General features: G+C 42.0%; 2 protein-coding genes across 10 annotated transcripts in view; both read right to left on the bottom strand.

Annotated features, from left to right (window-relative positions):
• Positions 1–493: 493 nt before the first annotated feature.
• Positions 494–6,359, bottom strand: LOC139606563 (ER membrane protein complex subunit 3). Of its 3 annotated transcripts, XM_071458818.1 has the most exons (10): positions 6,244–6,359; positions 5,275–5,473; positions 4,995–5,052; positions 4,108–4,201; positions 3,784–3,888; positions 2,844–2,925; positions 2,414–2,493; positions 1,880–1,962; positions 1,384–1,549; positions 494–799 (listed from the first exon to the last, which is right to left on the bottom strand). In XM_071458818.1, the coding sequence occupies exons 2-9, from the start codon at positions 5,427–5,429 to the stop codon at positions 1,421–1,423; spliced, it is 786 nt and encodes a 261-aa protein (XP_071314919.1). In that variant the 5' UTR covers positions 5,430–5,473; positions 6,244–6,359; the 3' UTR covers positions 494–799; positions 1,384–1,420. The 3 variants fall into 3 exon arrangements, with proteins under 3 accessions (XP_071314919.1, XP_071314917.1, XP_071314918.1); XM_071458816.1 differs by having other exon boundaries at positions 494–1,549; XM_071458817.1 differs by lacking the exon at positions 6,244–6,359 and adding an exon at positions 5,992–6,132 and having other exon boundaries at positions 494–1,549.
• Positions 6,360–7,483: 1,124 nt separating this feature from the next.
• Positions 7,484–20,040, bottom strand: part of LOC139606527 (IQ motif and SEC7 domain-containing protein 1-like) — a 157,215-nt gene continuing 144,658 nt past the window's right edge. For all 7 annotated transcript variants that reach the window (XM_071458744.1, XM_071458746.1, XM_071458748.1 and 4 more), the window contains 4 exons: positions 16,811–16,972; positions 16,483–16,710; positions 15,541–15,590; positions 7,484–13,654 (listed from right to left, as the gene is read on the bottom strand). In XM_071458744.1, the coding sequence (XP_071314845.1) occupies positions 12,416–13,654; positions 15,541–15,590; positions 16,483–16,710; positions 16,811–16,972 (1,679 nt within the window). In that variant the 3' untranslated portion in view covers positions 7,484–12,415. The remainder of the gene's footprint in view (positions 13,655–15,540; positions 15,591–16,482; positions 16,711–16,810; positions 16,973–20,040) is intronic.

Genomic DNA, 20,040 nt, shown 5'->3' on the forward strand with positions numbered 1-20,040 from the left:
CACTCTTTTGATAAAATAAAAGATAAGATAAAATGAAATATTCACCTTTACTTCCATGCCACCTGACAACCTTTCTTCATTCTTTAATTCAAAAAGAAAAAATGAAAGAAGGCAAACACCAGAATCTGACCGATTTTTTTCAGTTTTTCAGTTTTTGGTTTAAACAAAAGAAATTGAAAACTGTGCAAACAGACTTTACAATAATAACAAATAAAACTAAAGATGTAATGAATCATATTTTACCGTCTATGAGTGAAAAGCTCAACTGTGTAATGGCTCATGTTTCATCCGTCAATGTGATGTTTCAAGTCAAACTTCAGTTTAAAATCCATTATCTTCCACCTTGTGCACATAAGAACATGTCTGTGCAAATAGTTCCCATCACCACGGAAACAGAATCACCTGATCCTGAAGCATCGATCTGCTTACCGGATCTGCTCTGAAGGGACGTCAAACCTGAGTCTGAGCTGTGCAACAAACGAGAGGAATCCAGTTAGTTGTGATGGCACCTTTATTTAACTGTTGCACTCACTTCAAGTCGCTATGGATACCAGCATCAGCTGGACAACCACAGTGTAGAAAACCACATGCAAAATGTTCTGCAGGATGAAAACATGGGCCGTCATTTACAGTTCGTCCTCTCGAAACGCCGCCTCTGATTCCTGCATCGTGCTCATGAGAAACATCTTCCTGAGAGGATTCGTCCGGTGCGACACAAAGACCTGGTGCAGGATCTGCTGGTGGACTCAAACAAACCGGTCCTCTGGATCTTTTGGGATCAGTTCTTGTTGGCTCCACGCTGGAGAGCGAGGAGGATTTAAAAAGCCTGCTTAGAAAATCTTTCTGTTCTGAACACTGGACACACAAACAGTTAACACCTGAATACGACCTCACTTTTTAAAGAATACTGTGATTATTTGCAAAGCTCTGGAGAAGGTCTGAATGTGGACCAATTTAAGACCCAGTCACGTTTTTTTGTCAAGATGTTTAATAAAAACATCGACCATGTCATGAATTATTATCATAAGGTTTGACTGAAACTTCAGACAAAGAATCATCGTTTTGCATCTTCACTGACAGTTGTGTAATGATCTGTTCAAAGTTCAGGTTCTGCATTGTTGGATTTTTAGCAAGAACTGCTGTCATGTCCACGGCATTATAGATAATATGATTTTGTTCCATACTGTAAATTTGTGAAGGCACCGTGTAGCACACAGCTTTCACACAGAAAGGCTAAAGTGACTGACGTGCCGGAGGTAGTGACGACTGATTTCAGACACAGCTTGATTTATTTAATTCTAGTGTTTGTGTGCACTGTGTTCCATAACCTTCAGAACCACCACAGGCCCTGCAGGCCCTGTGCTCTAGAACCTGTAAAGACACCTTTAGAGTTCTAGCAGAGCTCGCAGGTCCTTCTGTTCTAGAACATGGTGGACTTGATGTCCTGGCTGAAGAAGGTTCCAAAGTTGAGGTCTCTGGACATCAGCTCCTCCTCCACGTTCTCCAGCGCCCACTTGTGTTCCACAATCTCCAGCGCCTCCCACTCGCTCTGAAACAAACAAACACCAACGTTAAACACAAGTTAGTGCGTCTGTAAAGACGAGCAGGTCTCCTGCTGAACCCATGACTTTAGATTTAATTTGAAGGTTTTGCTGAAGGTTAAGGTTTTATTAAATGAAACTTCAGGGATCTGATGTGTCAAAAGTTATGAAGTCATATGTAAAAGTAACATGAATAAAATGTTCTTTTATTAACAAAAAGAAAATTTACAAACCTTTCTTAACTTTCTGCTTTGACTGTCTGCTGTGAAACCACTGATCAAACTGATGAAGGAACTTTCAACATTTGTTTAATCTGACTGTCTCTGTTAGTATCTCACCTTAAAAGCCTTGTTGGGGTCAGGGGGCATCGCCATGGCAGCGCCTGTCATCTGGTCCTGCATGATCCGTGACTGGTCAGCAGCTACGAGCAAACACACGAAGACCAACGTTTATCGGTGTGAAGCAGCAGGGCACTGACAGGTTTTACTGAGGTGTTCAGGAAATAATGTAAACTACAGCTACACAACAACAGGTCGATTCAAACTGTGGTCGACTGTTTTCAAAACCTCTAAACACCAGGCCTCAGGCTGACATGTTTTTCTCTTCAATGTGTAAAAGTTCCACGTCAACACAAACCAAAAGATATCAAACTGTTGTACATGTACACAACCTGTGTATATCAGGCGTACACAAGGTGGGACAGTTTGTTCTCATGCTGATGCGTTCAGACTGTTCATTAATGAGGTCCAGTGTTTCTCCTGGACTTCACCTACAGTCAGAGCAATTATGTATTTTCTGTGTGGACACACACAACAACATAGTCACAGGTCAAAGGTCAGAAACTGTCAGTGGGATGTCTGGTGTGGACTCACCGTTGTCCTGTCCCAGTATGAGGCTGTACATGCTCCTCAGTCCAAACACATTCAGGAAGTACCAGGACGCCGAACTCACCCTGCACATCGAGGAAACCTTTTATAACTGTTTAAACCACTGTTATGAAATGAGTCATTTTTATTTTATTCCAACAGGTTTTATTTAAAAAAATGTTATTTTAAAAAACCTAATTTAAAAAAAACTTCTTTCTTCTTTTTTTTTTTTTTTTTTTTTTTTTTTTTTTTTTTTTTTTTTTTACAAATTATTGTTTTATTATCTTCAGTTTCCAGCTTCTTAACTGTCAGGATCTGATGCTTCTGGTTAGTTCTCCACTCATATACAATATTCTGTCATATATGATGCACTTTACCATCATCTACACTAAAACAATTTTATGTTATTGTGCTGTTGATGTTTTCTGATGTTTACCAAGAAGCGTCCAGTGACAGCAGGTCGATCCCTCGCTGTAACATGGGCTTGAACCTCAGAGTCAGAGGGAACGGCACCTTGGCTGGATCACAACAACAACAACAAACAACTTGTCATCAACAGCAGCAGATGAGACAAACAAAAGGGCTGAATATGAGTTTTTTTCCTCAGAATATGAGCAGAATATAAATCTCCAGGGTCTTTGGATGAGATAATAAATCCTGGTGAGAAAGTCATTTACTCATAATCCTACAATTTCCAAACTTTTTGGATTCTAAACCACGTGCGTCCAGTTCAGCATTTTAGCTACTGAAGTAGAACAACGTCTGTGTATGGTTTCATACAGAGGATCAGGATTCTCTACAGTGTTTTCTCTCGTCTGGAGGCTCCTCCAGTGACTTTAAGTTTGGGACTCTCAGGACAGAGAATAAAAAAATCAAAGTAGCAGAATTTGAGACATCTTGACATTTAACATCAAACTATATTAACACTGGATCCTACATTTCCCACAATACAAATAATGGCATCTTTTCATTTGATGTATTATATATAATGTCTACAGCTCCCGTGTGTAACTCAGGAAGCTCAGGAAGTTTCTTAGACCTCAGAGCGAGTTCTCCTTTCTTGGCCGTTTGTAAACGTAACCAGGGTCTCATCAGCTTTTCACATGTGAGCGAGTGCAGGACACAAACTTCACACAGGAAACATCACAAACTATCCATGAACTAGTGAACAACAGCTACAGGCTACAGAGGATGAAGAGTTTCAGACTCATGAGGAAGAAGATTAATGAGCAAAGGTAAACAAAGATGCACAAATTTTCATTAACAACAATAAAAATTGGATTCATATCTGATGTGTGACTCTGTCCCAGAGTAGATTTTAATGGTAAAAGATAAACAGAGTGATGGTGCAAATGACTGACAGCTGGAGAACTCACTGATGACAAATCCAGAGAAAGCCCAGTTTATCCATCCACCAATCACAATCATGGGCAGGACGTTGGTCAGGTTCCCCTTCATCATGTCTGTCAACATGCTGGTGTCTGAAACACAAAGGCAAAATAAAGTCTGGAAGATCTGGAGATGTCAAGGTAAACACTGTTCTCTCTCTCTCTCTCTCTCTCTCTCTCTCTCTCTCTCTCTCTCTCTCTCTCTCTCTCTCTCTCTCTCTCTCTCTCTCTCTCTCTCTCTCTCTCTCTCTCTCTCTCACTCACTCACTCACTCACTCACTCACTCACTCACTCACTCACTCACTCACACACCTGTCATGGGGTTCTTGGGGACGACCTTCCTCTTGACCTTCTTGAAGAAACCGGTCTCTGCATTGTTGAAATAATGTTTCCTCATGGCAAAAGACTGAAACAGTGACAACACGTTTACACACAACAACTCAGCTTCTTCTTCACACAGTCACACACATCCTCCGTTAGGTTTCTCAACTTAATCTAAATCCCTGCGACACATCTTCAGCTACTCTCTCAGTTTATCTTCCCACTTCTCACATGTTCTCATATCATGTGAAACTTGGTTTTAATTAAGAAAGTGAAGCTAATTTTTAACTCTGCTCTCCCTCTGTTGTTCATTTTCACTGTTGATAATTAATAAATAATTCAAAGATGTTTACTGTGATATTTATCTGTTCTATCTATCTGGATGCTGTGTATGATGAAGGTCCTCTTTACAATAAAAATTAAAATAACAGTTTATTTTTAAAAATCACAACTGTCTGCTCCTGGCTGCAGAATAATGAGAAGTTAACATGAGGCTTTGTCAAATTTTTCAGACGTCTACCTGGGAAAATCTTAATGCTTGTTAATTTAGAAAGCAACAATTGTTTAAAGCTCCACAGTCTAAAGGCAGATGTCCATATGTTTGTGATTATAAAGCAGGTCTAGGTTCTATATTAATACTGTGAAAGTATCAAAGCCTCAGTCCACAGAGAAATGCACACAGCCTGTATTCAGAAACTGAGCCTTAAAACCAGCCATCAGGACTTCTTACATCAGAAGAGAGGCTCTGAACCTCTCTTCTGATTGGCTCACTGACCTGTTGTTACTAGAGTTGTAGAGAGAAGCTTTACACAACTAATGAATAATAAATTCAATCATATTCCCAACCTCTGAAGCCGAGTCAGTGTGTGTGAATTTACCTGTCGAGGAATGTACTTTCCATTCTCTCTGAGGATGCGGCTGCGCAGGAGCACCTGACTGAACAGAAACACCAGCAACACTTTAGATTAGTCCCAGTCCAGTCGATCAGAGACACAAGCTGCGTTCAGACAGGCAGCTGAACAAACACAGTGGAGGAGAAACAGCAGCCACAACCTGCAACACAACTACAAGATGTTCCCATAGAAAACTGAATGTGCTACAAAGTTCAGTCACTGGCTTGTCCACGTTTCTTTAGTCTCAGGTCAAACTCTGTCTCACCTGTCAGAGACCTGCTCCAGGTCGACCTTTTTGTCGCTGTGGAGCAGCTGGGTGACATAGTGACGGATGATCCCGACAAAGAAGGTGATAAAGACGATGGGCAGGACCACCCACAGACGAATACTGGAGTCCAATAAGAGCTCTGGACCGGCCATCGCTCTTTGTTCAACCAGCCAATCAAAACAGACGAGAAGACACTCTGAAGGAGGCAAAATTAATTTAATTAGTTTAGTTAGTTAATTAATAGTTAATTAGTCTGGTCTCAGGGTTATCTGACTTCACTGAGCCTAACATCAGCCATCTGTTTACTCCTGTTCATGGTGCCTTACAAATACAATAAATAAATGTAATAGAAATAATTAGCACAGCAGGACACACAACCTTTACCAAAGGAGCAGTAATATCTTGTTTTAAGGTTTTAAATAAAACATTGTGAATCATGTGTTGTTGAAAGGAGCTTTATAAATGAAGTTGGCTTGCCTTAAAGTCAGGTTACAGTTTATAACCAAATCTAGTGAGGTATTAGTAGTTTTACTTCCTCCATCACTGATACGTCGCTAGCTTTATATGAATCTACATAGTTTTGACTCCGTCCAGCTTTGGCCCAGAGACACTTTAAAAATAAACTGACCTATTAAAACCAGCAGCAGGCCTTGGGGGCAGCTAACAGCTAACCAAATCACAACAACCGGACACAATAACGGCTCCTGTCTTTACCTTTAACCGAGATGACCGCAGATAAACCGACCTTTTCGTGACACCTGACCGGTCTCCATTCAACAACCAGCTAAAGTTAGCATTAGCAAACCGGCTAACTTAGCTAGTTAACCTAGTTACTCTTCGACCTCTGAATTACTTTTTCTACAAACTGTTTGTTTCAGTGACAGACCAGTTTGTTTTACAGACTTTGGTGCACTGTCGGTTAATGTGGATATTCGAAATGCCACGTTTGAAATTCACGTAACTTACCACATTTATGAACTTGGAGAATTAGCAACACGACAAACACGTTCAGCAGTTTCAAAAAAAGACGAAGAAGAAGCACTTCCGGTTCAAACGGAAACACCGACAAAGCACAAGAGAAGGGAAATCTGGGAAATTAAAAAAATAAATAAATAAAACGTTTTAATCCCCAATTTTTGGCTATTGGACAGGGGTTTTTTCCAGCTAAAATTCGAAGATATATATCTATATATATATATAATTATATAATAATACCTGCTATATGTTATAATATAAAAATAACTATATGTTGTTTTAGCATTTAAAAGAAAATAAGTAATAACTACATAACGGGGGTTTTGAAAAATTATAATAAACTGTTTCATTTTACAAAAAGAAAAAAAAGTGTAACTTGACTTTCCTTTTTTCTCCTTTATGGTTAACTCCAACAGTCAAACTGTGCAACACTCTCAACCATTTTTTATGATAATCATTCTCAACACATCTTAACTATTGTGCAACTTGCAAATGTCCTTTTATTTCTTTTCCTCTTTCTTATTTTCTCAACATACTGTTGTGAGAGAAGATTACTCAATTATTGTATTTCATAATAAAAGACAACCAAAAGAGACATCACCAGACTTACATTTTATTTGTAGAATGAATTGCTAACCAAGTCAGTTGCAACTTTAGAAACCTAAAGGCACAATTCATATGGAAACAAGTGTAAAAGCAAGTACAAAAAAGATTTCAAACCAAAGGCAATGCTGCTATCTGCAAGCAAAGTATTATAATGTTAGCTAGCTAGCCATTGTACACACCAATACTAAATCATTCTTCTAGCAGGTTTTGTTCATAAAATTATTTCTTTGGTCAACAGCTGCTTTCTTCCTAATCCATTTATCATCCATTTATCTTTTTGTGGCCTGATTTTACTTTTTTGAAATGACAAAGTTCACCTGAAGCTCTCAGTATCAGAGCAACTATCACAATTGCAAACAAAATAGTTTTGTCCATGCAGAGTGCATTAAATAATGTTCTCCTTTTAGAGGTTGAGGATAAGCTTAGAGGTGCACGTAGGTTGTTTTTTTTTATTTTGGACAGAGGCAGGCTAGCTGTTTCCCCCAGTTTCCAGTCCTTATGCTAGGCTATGCTAACAACATCCTGACTCCAGTTCAGTAATTGACAAGCAGATATGAGTAGTGTATGTGTGTGTGTGCGTGTGTGTGTGTGCGTGTGAAATCACCCAAACAAAACAGGACACATCTTTCCATCAACATGAACAGATTTTTATGTCTTTAGAGCAATAAATATTTCCACTTTGTCCATATCTCTGCAATTTCAAAAACAAAGTACAAGTAATATATATTTATATACACAGCTAAAATCTTCCATACATAATTTTTAAAATAATGTCGTCTCTGTTGACACATATTTGACACTGTACTCATACAATTTTACAAGGACTATTCCAGTCTCTCTTTGCTCTACATTATAAACAAGAAATATTTTTTACTCCATAAAGCGGTCCAGTGTGTTGTTACATACCTCCGGTCCATGCCCTTGTATAGATACACACAACACAGACTGTCTTTACACAGGAACAGAAAACTCCCAATGTTTTTAACTTCATTTGAATCAGATCTGATGTGCTTTATTTTTTTTTTTTAAATGCTCCCTGTTTTGCCTGCAGCTCTTAGACCAGATCTGTTTCTACTGGCATTAAAAATCTTCTGTTCCTGGTGTAACCACAGCCAGAGACAAACTGCCTGCTGCCGAGCAAAGTGAGTACTCGCATTGTTATTTTTTATATAACGATGGTTATGTACATTCATGTTTATAATACAATTTCATTCAGTGCAGATACTGTAATAAATACCACATGCAAACTGATAGTGGAGAGCAGACCCGGGCAGAAAAAAAACATATTTGAATTGAGTATTTAAAGGACCATACCTGGGCTTTTGCATGTTCCTAAACTGCATATACTGTACATTACCTCCACAAACTATGTTTTAGATTCATTTTCTACCCTCCAGGCATCGATTTTAGTTGATATCAATGACAATTTACTTGGAGATACCCAATCCATCAGTGATTTTGTATGTATTACATAGATGAACTTTGTTGTCAGCAAATCTGCCCCAGAATCAGTAAACACGTACATGATTAAAGAGTTTTCCAAAGAATATTTGTCAAAAACACTGACAAAAAATAATAATAAACTAGACCTGTAAGTGTGTATATTGGGGTCCAAGCACTCAGTGCCACTTTGAACTGAAGGTGCAGCAACTCACTGGGTGGTCGAGGTCGTAGCTGCGATCCTGCAGTGAACGCTGCCATGATCGGATCCAGCCTCGGACCACAGGGGCTGAATAATGATTTAACAAAAGACCCTGAAAACACAAGACAGTTCCAGAACTGTGGTTGCTGGAAACCCTAAGAAATGTTGGCAGTGATGATTCAAGAATCAAGTCTGCAAATTAGATTTTCCTTTTATAGAGATTGACACAGAAACCGAAGCCTGTCCGAAGGAAATAAATCTAAAAACTGAAGGTGGGATTTGGAGAAGTAGTGTAAAGTAGATACGATTTGTAGTGCAACATGCAAAAACATGAGTATGGAACTTTAAAATGGGAATCGCTCTAGCTTGGGCATGTAGTGGAACAGGGCAAAATGTTGTGTAATTCCTTGCGAGGTAGGTTTGATCCAGTGCTCCTCAAGAACTTTGTTTTGTTATTTCAAGTGTTTAATTAATAGTTTTCGTCTGGATTAGACGTGTGACTACTGAGTGTTTCTGTGGAATTCCTAGCAGCTCAACATGTACTGTTTATTTGAACGGTTTCAGAGGATTGTTTGGTGGTTGAAGTGTTGCTTGTTTCCATTAAAAGGTTTGTGAGAGAATTCGCTGAGGCTTCATGATGATTCAGAGGTGTGCAGGCGTGTGTGTTCACGTGCGCAAACGGGGTGAGTGAAAGTAATTGTCACAGTCTGTATTAAAAAATGCTAGATCACAGAAAATTCTTGGATTTGTTGTAAACATATTAAAAATTAAAAAGATTTTAGTATTTCTATAAGATGCCCAAATCAGAAAAGAAAAAAGTCATCTCACACTCGCAAGCACATAACAAAATTAAAAATGCTAAAAATACAAAACAGCCCAAGGAGTACGTTATGTTAGTAGAAGCTTGTCACACAACAATATTGATAATAATATCAGTAGCACACTCTAAAAAGTCAAAGGGGTTCTTCAGATTGAAAACAAAAGGGGACCCAAGATGGTTCCCCAGGAACTATGCAAACTGATTATAATCCATGACAGCATTTCCACAAATCCTGAACACAAAGGGCTATTACAAAAAAAACATTTTAGGGATTTTTATTGTTTTGTTTTCTAGAGAGGAACTCTTAGATGCTCAAATGCCTGAAGAACCCAGATGAACTTGTGGTTTTTAGAGCATACGTTTTGTTAAATTCAAGCAATTCTGAACCTCAGTTACAGATTGATGCTGTTGGCCCCATTGAAAATAGAACATACTGTACAGTTAATATCTACAGTTGGCGCATTCACGTAATCACAGGGAAACTAGAAATGTGTCATTAATATTTGTATTCAGAGCATCAGAGGACTTTCTCATCATCCACCAGTTAAACACCGGTCATTATTTGTATGAGGCTGACGAAACCAGCCGCTCTGACAGGGAAGCAACCAGCACTGAGAGGTTTATTTCTAATCAAAAAGTACAAATGGCTGGTAAAATAGTTCAAGTGGTTAAAGAACTTTCTACCAGCCATCATGGGCTTCCTGCCCTGACATCGGGTGATCTGGATTCAATGGGAAAAAAAGAAGAAAATACACTTCAATACTGGCATGGTATAACTTAAAGTGCAAAAAAAACTATGTGTAAAATGATTTTTTTTTTTCAAGAATATCTCACTGAAACTCTGCACTCCAGTCCTGTTCAATGTCAACAAGTCCTTCAAGAGTGAGTTAAGTCCGGTTTTCAGGTTCCTCTGTGTCTTTGTTGGATGTCGAGGGAGACGATGGCTCAGTCCTTCAGCCAGATTAAGACAATGGCTAGATATTTGTGGATACAATCAATCAATATATAATTGATTTAGATGCTGTATTGTCTCCATATTTCAAGGTGGTCTTTACTTGAAGATTATTTTTTAGGATCAGTTTGTATTTTACCATCCCTCCGTCTGAAGGCACCTTTTTCTCCATTTTGCTGAATGTGGTATTAGACTTTGTTCACCAGGAATGTCTTAAAGATTTCACATCCTGTTGAGAGAAACTGACAGATCTTAAACTGGGTGAGAAATCAACCTTTATCTTTTATTAGCTAAACATATGTGTTTCCAAAGGCTTAAAATGTGGGGAATCCAAGAGTGGTGTGGTTAAAGTTTTTGAAATACTGCTTATATTTAGTTTTATAAGCTCATTGTTCTGATAATAAGTTATTTTGCAGACTTTGTCCTCATCTGAATGGAGGGTGTTGTATGGTGCACAGACTGTTCAGGCCTCAGACAGGTCCCGACCTCTGTCAGCTAAACAACCTGTCCACAAAATGGAATTTATGTCTGGATGATGCACAATTTGTATTTTCTAAACTGAATAAAACATTTGTCATTTAATTTCCCACCCAGTTTAGTTCATGTTTCCAGTGTCATACCTATTGAGAACGTGTATATGGTGTTACACTATAAGATCTTGTTTAACGTACCCTGAAATAACAGCTGCATGACTTTATGACTGGGACTCAATGTCTTTATTTAGGTACTGTAGCTTCCTGGCTTCATCATAGGCAGAGAAGCTACTGAAACCAAAGACTCTGTTTCCCAGACTGCACCCTGTTTGGCACCTTTCAGCATAATCTCCTTGCCTGGCAACATAGAGGGGTCACATACAATATGGAGCAATGAAATACAGTTGACACATATTATAATTTCTGACAAATTCAGGTTATTACTTGTATATAACTAGGATAGTTAATAATGAGGGGGGAGCATTCACTGCTTTAGAAAACTGTCAAATAAACCTCCCTTCATAAGAATCAATTATTGGGAAAATTACAATGTCAAACATCAACCATCTGCATTTTAAGGTCCCAATCCATAACAACAACAGCACCCTCTGCTGAAACCCTGTAATCCACAAACACGAAAGGCTTTTATTCATTTTTGCAAAATAAAAGGTAAAAAGACATCTGTTGTTTTTGTTATGATGGCTTATTTAAAGTTTAAAAAAAGTTTATTGTAGAAAGTGAAGTCGTCTGTTACCTTCACTAATGCACTTTTTATGGCCAAATAAAATCTGGATTGGGGTTTTAAATTATAACAAATCTCTCCCCTGCATAAAGGATTTTAACCAGAGACGCACTGACACTCATTAGCTATTGCACAGGTCATGCATACCTGTCTAAGACACAGAAACTGCACCATATTAATGCTAAGCACTTCTGCTTCTCAGCAACATGTCATGGCTTGTTAATATGTCAACATCCAAAACAATGGTACAAGTGCTTTTTGTGCGAAAAACAAAGTGGTGCAAGACGAGTGGGATTTTTGGAATATAATAAAAAGACTCATCCTGTTCTCAGGCTTCCTAAAAACCTGAACTGTCCCTTTAACCAGCACTGTACATAGCATTAGCATCAAGTGCTAACCCTTGTGTTAAATGCTCAGGCACTGTTCCCTTCACTTCTGGTCCCTGAACCATTTGTCCACAACAGCGACTCACAAATTCTTACTCACAATGACACAAACACTTCCTCTGTCAGTGAAGAACTTGAGTCCAGGCCGCCTCCGCAGGGAACTACAAAGGGAAGCTGAGGAGATTTTCACCAAGACCGCAGGATTTATGTTAGTGGTTTATGTTCTTGGTGATAGTTGCTCCATGGGCAGGTTTTCCAGGAGGATTTGCCCCTGCAGGGTGCAAGTTACCCCACAATCATCTTTCAGTGCACGTGTGAGTCTTTCTACCTGCGGGGGAAGTGGATGTGAAAATAACACAGGCTGAGCAATTTCCTCTTCCCCGCTCTCAGTGCTCTCTTTCTCACCAGGTGGCCATTTTGATACACCTGCATTTGCCCTCCTCCCCCTCCACCTCTCCTCCTCCCTCTCCTGCTCCCTCTCATTACCGCCCCCCGGTGGCTCACAGCGGGGTGGCGGACCACCGTCCTCGGCTTCTGCCTTCTCACACGACCGTGCTGATCCGGCTGACGGGTTTCGATTTGGGACCGCCCCCTTGCCCTCCCCCCACCCCTGGGTGCGGGGAGAGCGGGGCGTTCGAAGGGGGAGGTAAGGGGGAGTGGGGAGGGGGAGGTGGGATGGAGGAGAGGGGCGGATACTGCGGACCGTAGGGCTGCGGAGGTGTCTGGGAGACTAGGCGTGCCGAGGGCGTCTGGGGTGGTGGGGTGGAGAAGATGAAGTGGGTGGACGGGGAGGCGGAGGGGGAGGGGCTGAGCGGGGAGTGTGTGTGCACGGCGTGGTTGTGAGAGTGTGTGTGGGCATGGGGGTGGGGCTGAGAGTGCGAGATGGTTAGTGGGAGCTTGTTGCCTCCACCCGGCCGGCCCGCCGCGGGGTGCGAGTGGTAGAGTCCGTGTGGGGTAGTAGGTGTGACGGGGGAGTGTGGGGACAGTGGGGGGGGCGTGGTGAAACCCGAGGCCATGTTGTAGCGTGGGTGCTGGGCGACGACATGTTGCATCCTCTGATGCTGCTGGGTAAGAGAGGGAGCGCAGCCGGATGGGACCTGCCGCCGGGGTGCGGAGAACCTGTGCGAGAGGACGTGGTGCTGCGGGACGCTCTGCATGTGGTAGCGGTGATGGTGGTGGTAGGGTGGGGGTGGCGTCTGCTGCTGCTGGTGCCCCGTAACACTGACTACGCCTCCTCCACTGTTGCCGTGGCAATACTGGGCGTGCAAAGCCTGGAGCTTGGACGGTCCCCCGCCCGTACCTCCTCCCCCTCCAACTCCTCCCGAGTCCGACTGGCCGAGGTTGGCCGATGGGGAGGGGCATGGGGAAGGGGAGGATGGGTGGGGGATGGGAGGTGCGGGGGCGGGGTAGTGGGGGGGTGATGATATCATCAGGGGACTCGGGGGACCCTGAGGAGTTGGCGATGTCATCGTCAGGGGACCAGGAACCTTGCCTCTGCGGCTGCCGAAGAAATTCCCCAGCGGGCCGCCAGTCGGGCCTATCCCACCCACCATCCCTCCTCCGCCCCCAGCCCCTCCCCCGCTCACGAGTGGGGAGGTGGTGACCCCTCCCTGGTTGTGACAGAGCCCCGGCCCACCCCCCACCCCTGTACCGGGGCTCTGAGTAGGGCGGTGTGGCCGGTAGGCTGCTGGAGACGAAGGGACCATCATGGGGCTGTAGGAAAGACCTCCAGCAGGCAGGGGGCGCTGCTGGTGAGGCCGGGGGCTGCTAATAATGGAACCCTGTGAGGAGGAGTTAGATAAGAGAGGGAGGAAAGAACAAAAAAAAAAGAGGAAAGTAAACAGATTGAAATACACAACCATTTAACTACTTAGTTTGTAGTCAGCCACAATTCATTCACAGTCTTACATTATCACCAGAATGTCTGCAGTTACTTATTATTTACTTTATGCTGTTATAATGTCTGGATAACATGGGAGATTACGTGTAACAAGCTTTCAAAATACTTCCTGCTCACAACTGATCACAGAGCTTCAACTCTTCACAAGCTGATTTTCACATGAATTGACCTGAGACTGGTGGCGTCTGACGGGTCCAACATTTTAATTCATCTAAAAATACCCAGTGTAGGTGTAGGAGTTAAACGGGCAGATTTCAGGACAGACACACAGGTGAAGGATGAATGAAGTCGACAGAGAGAAATGACAACACAGAATGACAGCTGCATGCAGCGTAATGAGGGCCCTCACACTGTGGTGCACTTTGGGGCCGCTGCCACGAGGCCTCTTGATGCAGCCAGTTTACATTATGCTCCTGTGCATCAAGTATCAACCAGACCATGAAAATCAAATGATGATTATCACTGAAGGGTTCTGTTTTCAGTAGGTGGTGCTATGACTCTGACTTCATGTTACCATGTAGATGTCTTCAGTGTGAGAACGTGAAGTTTGGAGCAGACTGGACGATGTATATTTGATTTAGAATTACATTGAAATGTCCCGCACCACTCACTGAAAACTTGTAGTTTTCACTTTGAGGCAGCATCAAGCATTTTCTGATCAAGTTTAAGGTGGGTGAAGTCATCCCGCCAGAGGGAGTACATCAGATTGTAAAACATACATTTCCTGTCGTCACAAGGGGGCGCTATGACTTTAACTGTGGTCGTCTTCAGGCTGGGACAGTGAAAAGTTTGGACAATGTGTGCTTGACATTCAGTAACTTCCTGTTACATGGAGAAAATTTTGCATCACAAAGGTCTTAAGATTAGACTGACCAAATATGATGTCAATGTAATTAATTCTGTAGGAGGAGTTAGTTAAAGTACGACACCCTTAAATTGCAAAAACAGTGCCACAATTGCCAAGAAAATTCAAAATGGCTGACCTCCTGTTGGGTTTAGGGTGGGGGTGCAATAGACCTTTTTGTGCCTTCCGAATTTCATACATACAGATGTAACAAAGCATAGAGGCTGTATTTCTTATTCTAGGGGGCGCTATCGAGCCACATTTGTGTGCAAGACCCATAAAATACGTAAATTTCCACCAGGCCTGAGTTTTCCAGTATGTTTAGGCCTCAAAATGGCAAAATAGCAGCTAAAACAAGGTCCTCACACTGGTTGAAGCAGACGCCCTGATATTCCAGAGGTTATGATGCAAACTGTATAACTGGGACATCTGGAACATGTAGTTGGATTCAGAACAGGACCTTTGTTTCATGTTGTACCCCTCTCTCTCTATTCACATCTGTCTGTATCTACACCATGACACTGTCCAGTGAAGGTGAAAATGCTAAAAAAAATAATCTATAAAAATATCCAGGACTGTTTTGCACATCTAAAGTAGAAATCATAATTCTTCAAATACAGATTTAATCAACAAAGTGTCGTGCAGACCTGAAGGTTTAACAAAGTGACTGGTTGTTCCAACTCCCTACACGAGGCGAGTTCAGAACGGAGAAGATAAAACATGTCAACAAACTCAAAATATGGACAAGAATAAAAGAGACAGACATCCCAGCGTCTTCGCTCACATGCAGAGATGTTTCAGCCGGGACGTCACCGTACACTTCCATTCATGAATGAATCAGACACACAAACATGCAGACAGCAGGTGTGTGACATGCTGCTGTAGCGTGCTGCATGCTTTCAGCCCCGCCCCGCCAAACTTACTTCAATGGTACTGTCCAATGACCCCACACTGTTCCTACGACCTCGCTTCCCTGTTACCCAATCAGAATGAGGCAGGGTTAAAATTTGTTGGCCAAGAAATAGTCCCATCACGAAACCCACTAAAACCACAAACTGTTGTTTTTAATCATCATTCTCAATTTAGTATCAAGTAATCAAGTAATCAAGTAACTAAAGGTTCCAAATAAATCCACTGGAGTAAAAAGTACAATATATAATGTATCTTGAAGTAAAAAGTGCCATGAGAAGTACTTCAAAAGTACAGTACTTGAGTAAATGTACTTTGTTACATTCCACCACTGCTGAGATTAAACTGTCTGAACGTATACAGAGTGGATATTTTTACAAATGCTCCACCTCAGCCTGCGACAACATTAAAATGCTGGTGACACGTTGGTGCATTAGTAATAATAATAAAAGTGTAACTGCATTCTGCTGCAAAATGAATATGTGTACTTTTGATTTTTGAAGTGTATTTGGCTAATCATACTTCAGAACTTTTACTCAAGTGAGATTTTTAACTTGTGAAAGTTGTGTAACTGGTTAAAAATGAGCAGTAACAGAAATCTGATCCGTATTCATAAACATGATCTCCATCAGTATTGGTAGGATATCAGTTAGTTTTATCTGCATGACATCTAAAATAAAAAACCTAAAATAAACACCGGTTATCCATGAAGTACAGTCACCACACCTATGAATGTTATGTTGTAGTTTCTGTAGTTTTCCACTAGGTGGAGACAGAGCATCACTGCGTCACATCAGATCTGCATCCCACTGTTTTAGATTTCACCAGTTTCATCAGTTGCATAAGAGTTTGCTCTGAGTCAGTGAGTCGTAATAAAAACAGAAACATCAGCTCTGTTATTTCACAGGTGATAAAAACTCTAACAACTGTAACAACTTCCTGTCTGACATCCTGACCTGTTTCTGAGAGGTCTCTCAATGAGGAGCTGAGCGCCGTGCGTTTGAGTCCGTCCACTGAGGCGTACGTGTCGTCGAGGCTCGGCCTACCCAGGGTGCCGTTCACCACCTCGCTCTTTACGGGCCCGCTGCCGGTGTTGGCCCCACCGCCCGGCGTCCCTCCGCCTCCAGGTCCTCCCCCGGTCAACACACCCGGACGCATCACCCCTTTCTGCTTCTCGAGCTCAGCTGGAAGGAGAGATGGAGAGAAGAGACTCAAACATTTTCAATCAGAGCCACAACAACAGCCAGAGCACCACCTCTGTCTCCCAGTGAAGAGCACACTTACACTCCACCCTGTACTTCTCCATGTCCTGCACCTCTGCGATGCTCTCTCGGAGGTCGGAGGTGAAGCGCGCTCGGTCCTGCTGGCTCGGAGCCGTGAAGACGATCAGCACCTTCCTCTCTCCTCCGGGGTTCGCAGACGTCAGTCTGATACCATGAGGGTAGTCTGGGTGACACACAACACACACACACACACACACACACACACACACACAGACACAGACCATATGTTACACACTGTGGTTTACGGCCCCAAAAGCCTCTGACCTCCCTGAAAGGAGCTGAATATCAGAGCTGAAGTGACTCATTTTTCACTGTGGGCTGACGACGTCATGATGTCATGCTCAGACATCTCCAGCAGCTACAGTGAAATATCAGTGATCTAAAACATCAGGTTTTATCCACCTGTGTTCAAACACACTTTAAACCTGAAAACCTGGGTTAGGGTTAGGCTAAAAATTTTGTATTACTGAAAGTAATCAGAAGAGAGGTTCAGATCCTCTCTTCTGATTGGCTGACTGACCTGTTGTTACTAGAGCTCCAGAGAGAAGCCTGAGAGAGGAGATGTAAAACTACACTGAGATGGTTTTTGGTTCTTAAAACCACAAATATATCTTCTGATGGAGATCAACACTTCAGATAAACCACTGGAGATGGTTAAAATATGGAGCTAGTGTAATTCCCATAAACAACAGGCTGTGTTTTTGTTGCAGCACAGAATCAAATCTACTGTAATTACTGCTCACGACTCATATCACAGGACACAACCTGTCATGGCAGGATCAAAAGACAAAAGGTAGACACACACACACACACACATTTCCTTCCACTACCTTCCTCCCACATGATACACACACACACACACATATACATAAAGGTGCATCCACCCACAGACAATACACACACTGTACTCACCCACCCACCCACACACACACACACACACACACACACACACACACACACACACACACACACACACACACCAGCAGTCGATGTATGATTGTGCTGATGAATCATATGGGACAATCTGTCCTGGTCACAGTCATCACCACAGTCTGCCAAGCCCCATTTAGCTCCAACTGGAGAACCAGAACTGTCAACAACAACTGAACAACAACAACTAAGTAAGTAACCGACAAAGCAGCCATGACTGCAGCTTCAGCACACGCTGACCCCACAAATAACTCCCAAACTACTGAATAATGTTGATCTTGTGATGTAATATTGTGCAATAGAACTGAGTGGAGCTGAAACTGAAACAGCCAGATCTGTTTGTACACATTTAAAATGTGAACCATTCGTCAACTGAAAATATTATACTATTTTTATATACTAAAAATCTAAGAATGTTAAATTCATCTTATTCAAAATTATGGATTTGTTTTTTGTTGTTGGAGGAGTTCAGGAGCCACATTCTTCTGAGGCTGCATTTGAAGACTGATTGCATCACAATGGTGCATAATGAAATAATAATGAAAAATGAAACACATGAAAATAATTAAAATAATAAGGCAGCAAACAACACGGACAGAGAGCCTGAGGATCACACTGTCAAATGTAAGTAAGGTTTCAGCTCAGTTCAACAGCTAACGGTACAACTGTGAGAACCAAGGGCCTTAAAGTTGTTGTCAAGATTGCTAGGTGACAGGAGCCGCACTTTGTGACTCAACGGTAACTCCTGACTCCTCCGAAGGATGCGGCCCCTCAGCTAATGGCACAAATTTTCAGACAATCTCTCGTGGAAGACGTTCATAACGTTGCACCCAGGTGTTCACATGGAAAGTGTCAGAAAAGAAAGTTCAAACCCAGCACACCCTCTCAGTGAACCAGTCACAGTGTGAAGCTGGGGTGAATGTCAGCCATCATTGGTTTTGGAAAGTAACAGAAATGGTCGGACGCAGTCTCCCCAAATCTGACACTGTCAGGTGTGGGAGGAGGGAGGTTCTGAATCCCGCTTCAGAATCCCTGATGTGTGTGATTGGGTTTGGTGAGATTTGTGCGGGAACCAAACCAAACAGCGATGTCGAGGTGTACTGACACCTGTTGCTCTTTAAGGGGTTAAAAACGAGAGCTTGGTTTCATGTTGGCCATCACCTTGTGGGTGGTTCGGATGCATTATGCAGCCTTTTTGAAAATGGAGGAGATGTGATTTTGGAGCCGAACTCTTCAGAGCGAGGCATCCTGTTAACAGGTGCTGAGGCAGATTTGAAACGCCACCAACTCCAATCTGCTGCAGAGGACTGAGAGCCAATTCATCTCTGCTGAAATAGAGGCTTGGAAAACACACACACGCCCACACACACACAAACACACACGCACGCACGCAACTCTGTGCAAGACTGTGTTAACATTATTATTGAAAAATGTGTCGGTTGAATGAGTCATGTTTTAAGGAATGCAGCTAAGCAGCCTTGTTTTCAGATTGACAGACATATATTTAGGAAATCCTGTGATGTGCTTCCACTGTGTTTCTTTGAAACAGGCTGTTGGTGTTTTCAGTTGTGTACTAACTACACTTTTATAGACTGACGATGCCTTACATTTAAAGAAAAGGCTGGCAGACAGAGTGTAATTTCTGTAATTGGAGAGGAAAGTGACGTTGCATTTTGCCAAGTGATTATTAACAGATTGTTGAGAACATTTCCAACTGGGACAGAGTCTCCAGTTTTTGTCCCACGCGCATTTTTGGAATTTTGCAAATTTCAAAAGCAAAACCTATTGTCATGACTGAGTTAAAATCAAATTCTTGATACATAAATATGTAACTCATATAATCCATATGTACAGTACCACAACATCTTGATTCATTTGTGCCCCACATGCACCTGTGGAAAAACTTTTAGCCACTTCCAGACCTGTACGTACACTGTTGCAACCCAACAGTACCTTCCAGCAACCATTCAAACCATGTCAGCCTAGTATTCCAAGGAATTGTGTTCAAATTGGAGGAGACTGCCACTCTAGATTTTCATCTAATGCAGGAAGTATTGTATCTATGTTGCAAAACTTGCAACTGAGCAACTTCTTGACACATATGTACACCACCCGCAACCTCTGGATCTAAATGTACCATACTGCAACCTCTTCAGCTGCATGTATCCTGCTGGAACCTCTTGTACCCTACTGCAACCTCTTACACCACATATATCTTACTTATTTACCTTACCAATGTCTTGACTCATATGTACCTAAATGTACTATACTGCAGCCTCTTGTGCCATATATACCCTACTG

The sequence above is a fragment of the Trachinotus anak genome, unplaced genomic scaffold (genome assembly GCF_046630095.1).
Source record: "Trachinotus anak isolate AG129_WGS33_773 ecotype Australia unplaced genomic scaffold, CSIRO_AGI_Tana_v1 ptg000022l, whole genome shotgun sequence".
NCBI classification, from domain to species: Eukaryota; Metazoa; Chordata; class Actinopteri; order Carangiformes; family Carangidae; genus Trachinotus; species Trachinotus anak.

Excerpts from the sequence above, each read along its gene's own strand:
- LOC139606563 (XM_071458818.1), bottom strand. The coding sequence starts at position 5,429 with ATGGCCGGTCCAGAGCTCTTATTGGACTCCAGTATTCGTCTGTGGGTG. Across the intron at positions 5,053-5,274 it reads CTGGAGCAGGTCTCTGACAG|TCAGGTGCTCCTGCGCAGCC; the intron begins GTGAGACAGAGT and ends GTTTCTGTTCAG. Across the intron at positions 3,889-4,107 it reads CCCCAAGAACCCCATGACAG|ACACCAGCATGTTGACAGAC; the intron begins GTGTGTGAGTGA and ends TTTGTGTTTCAG.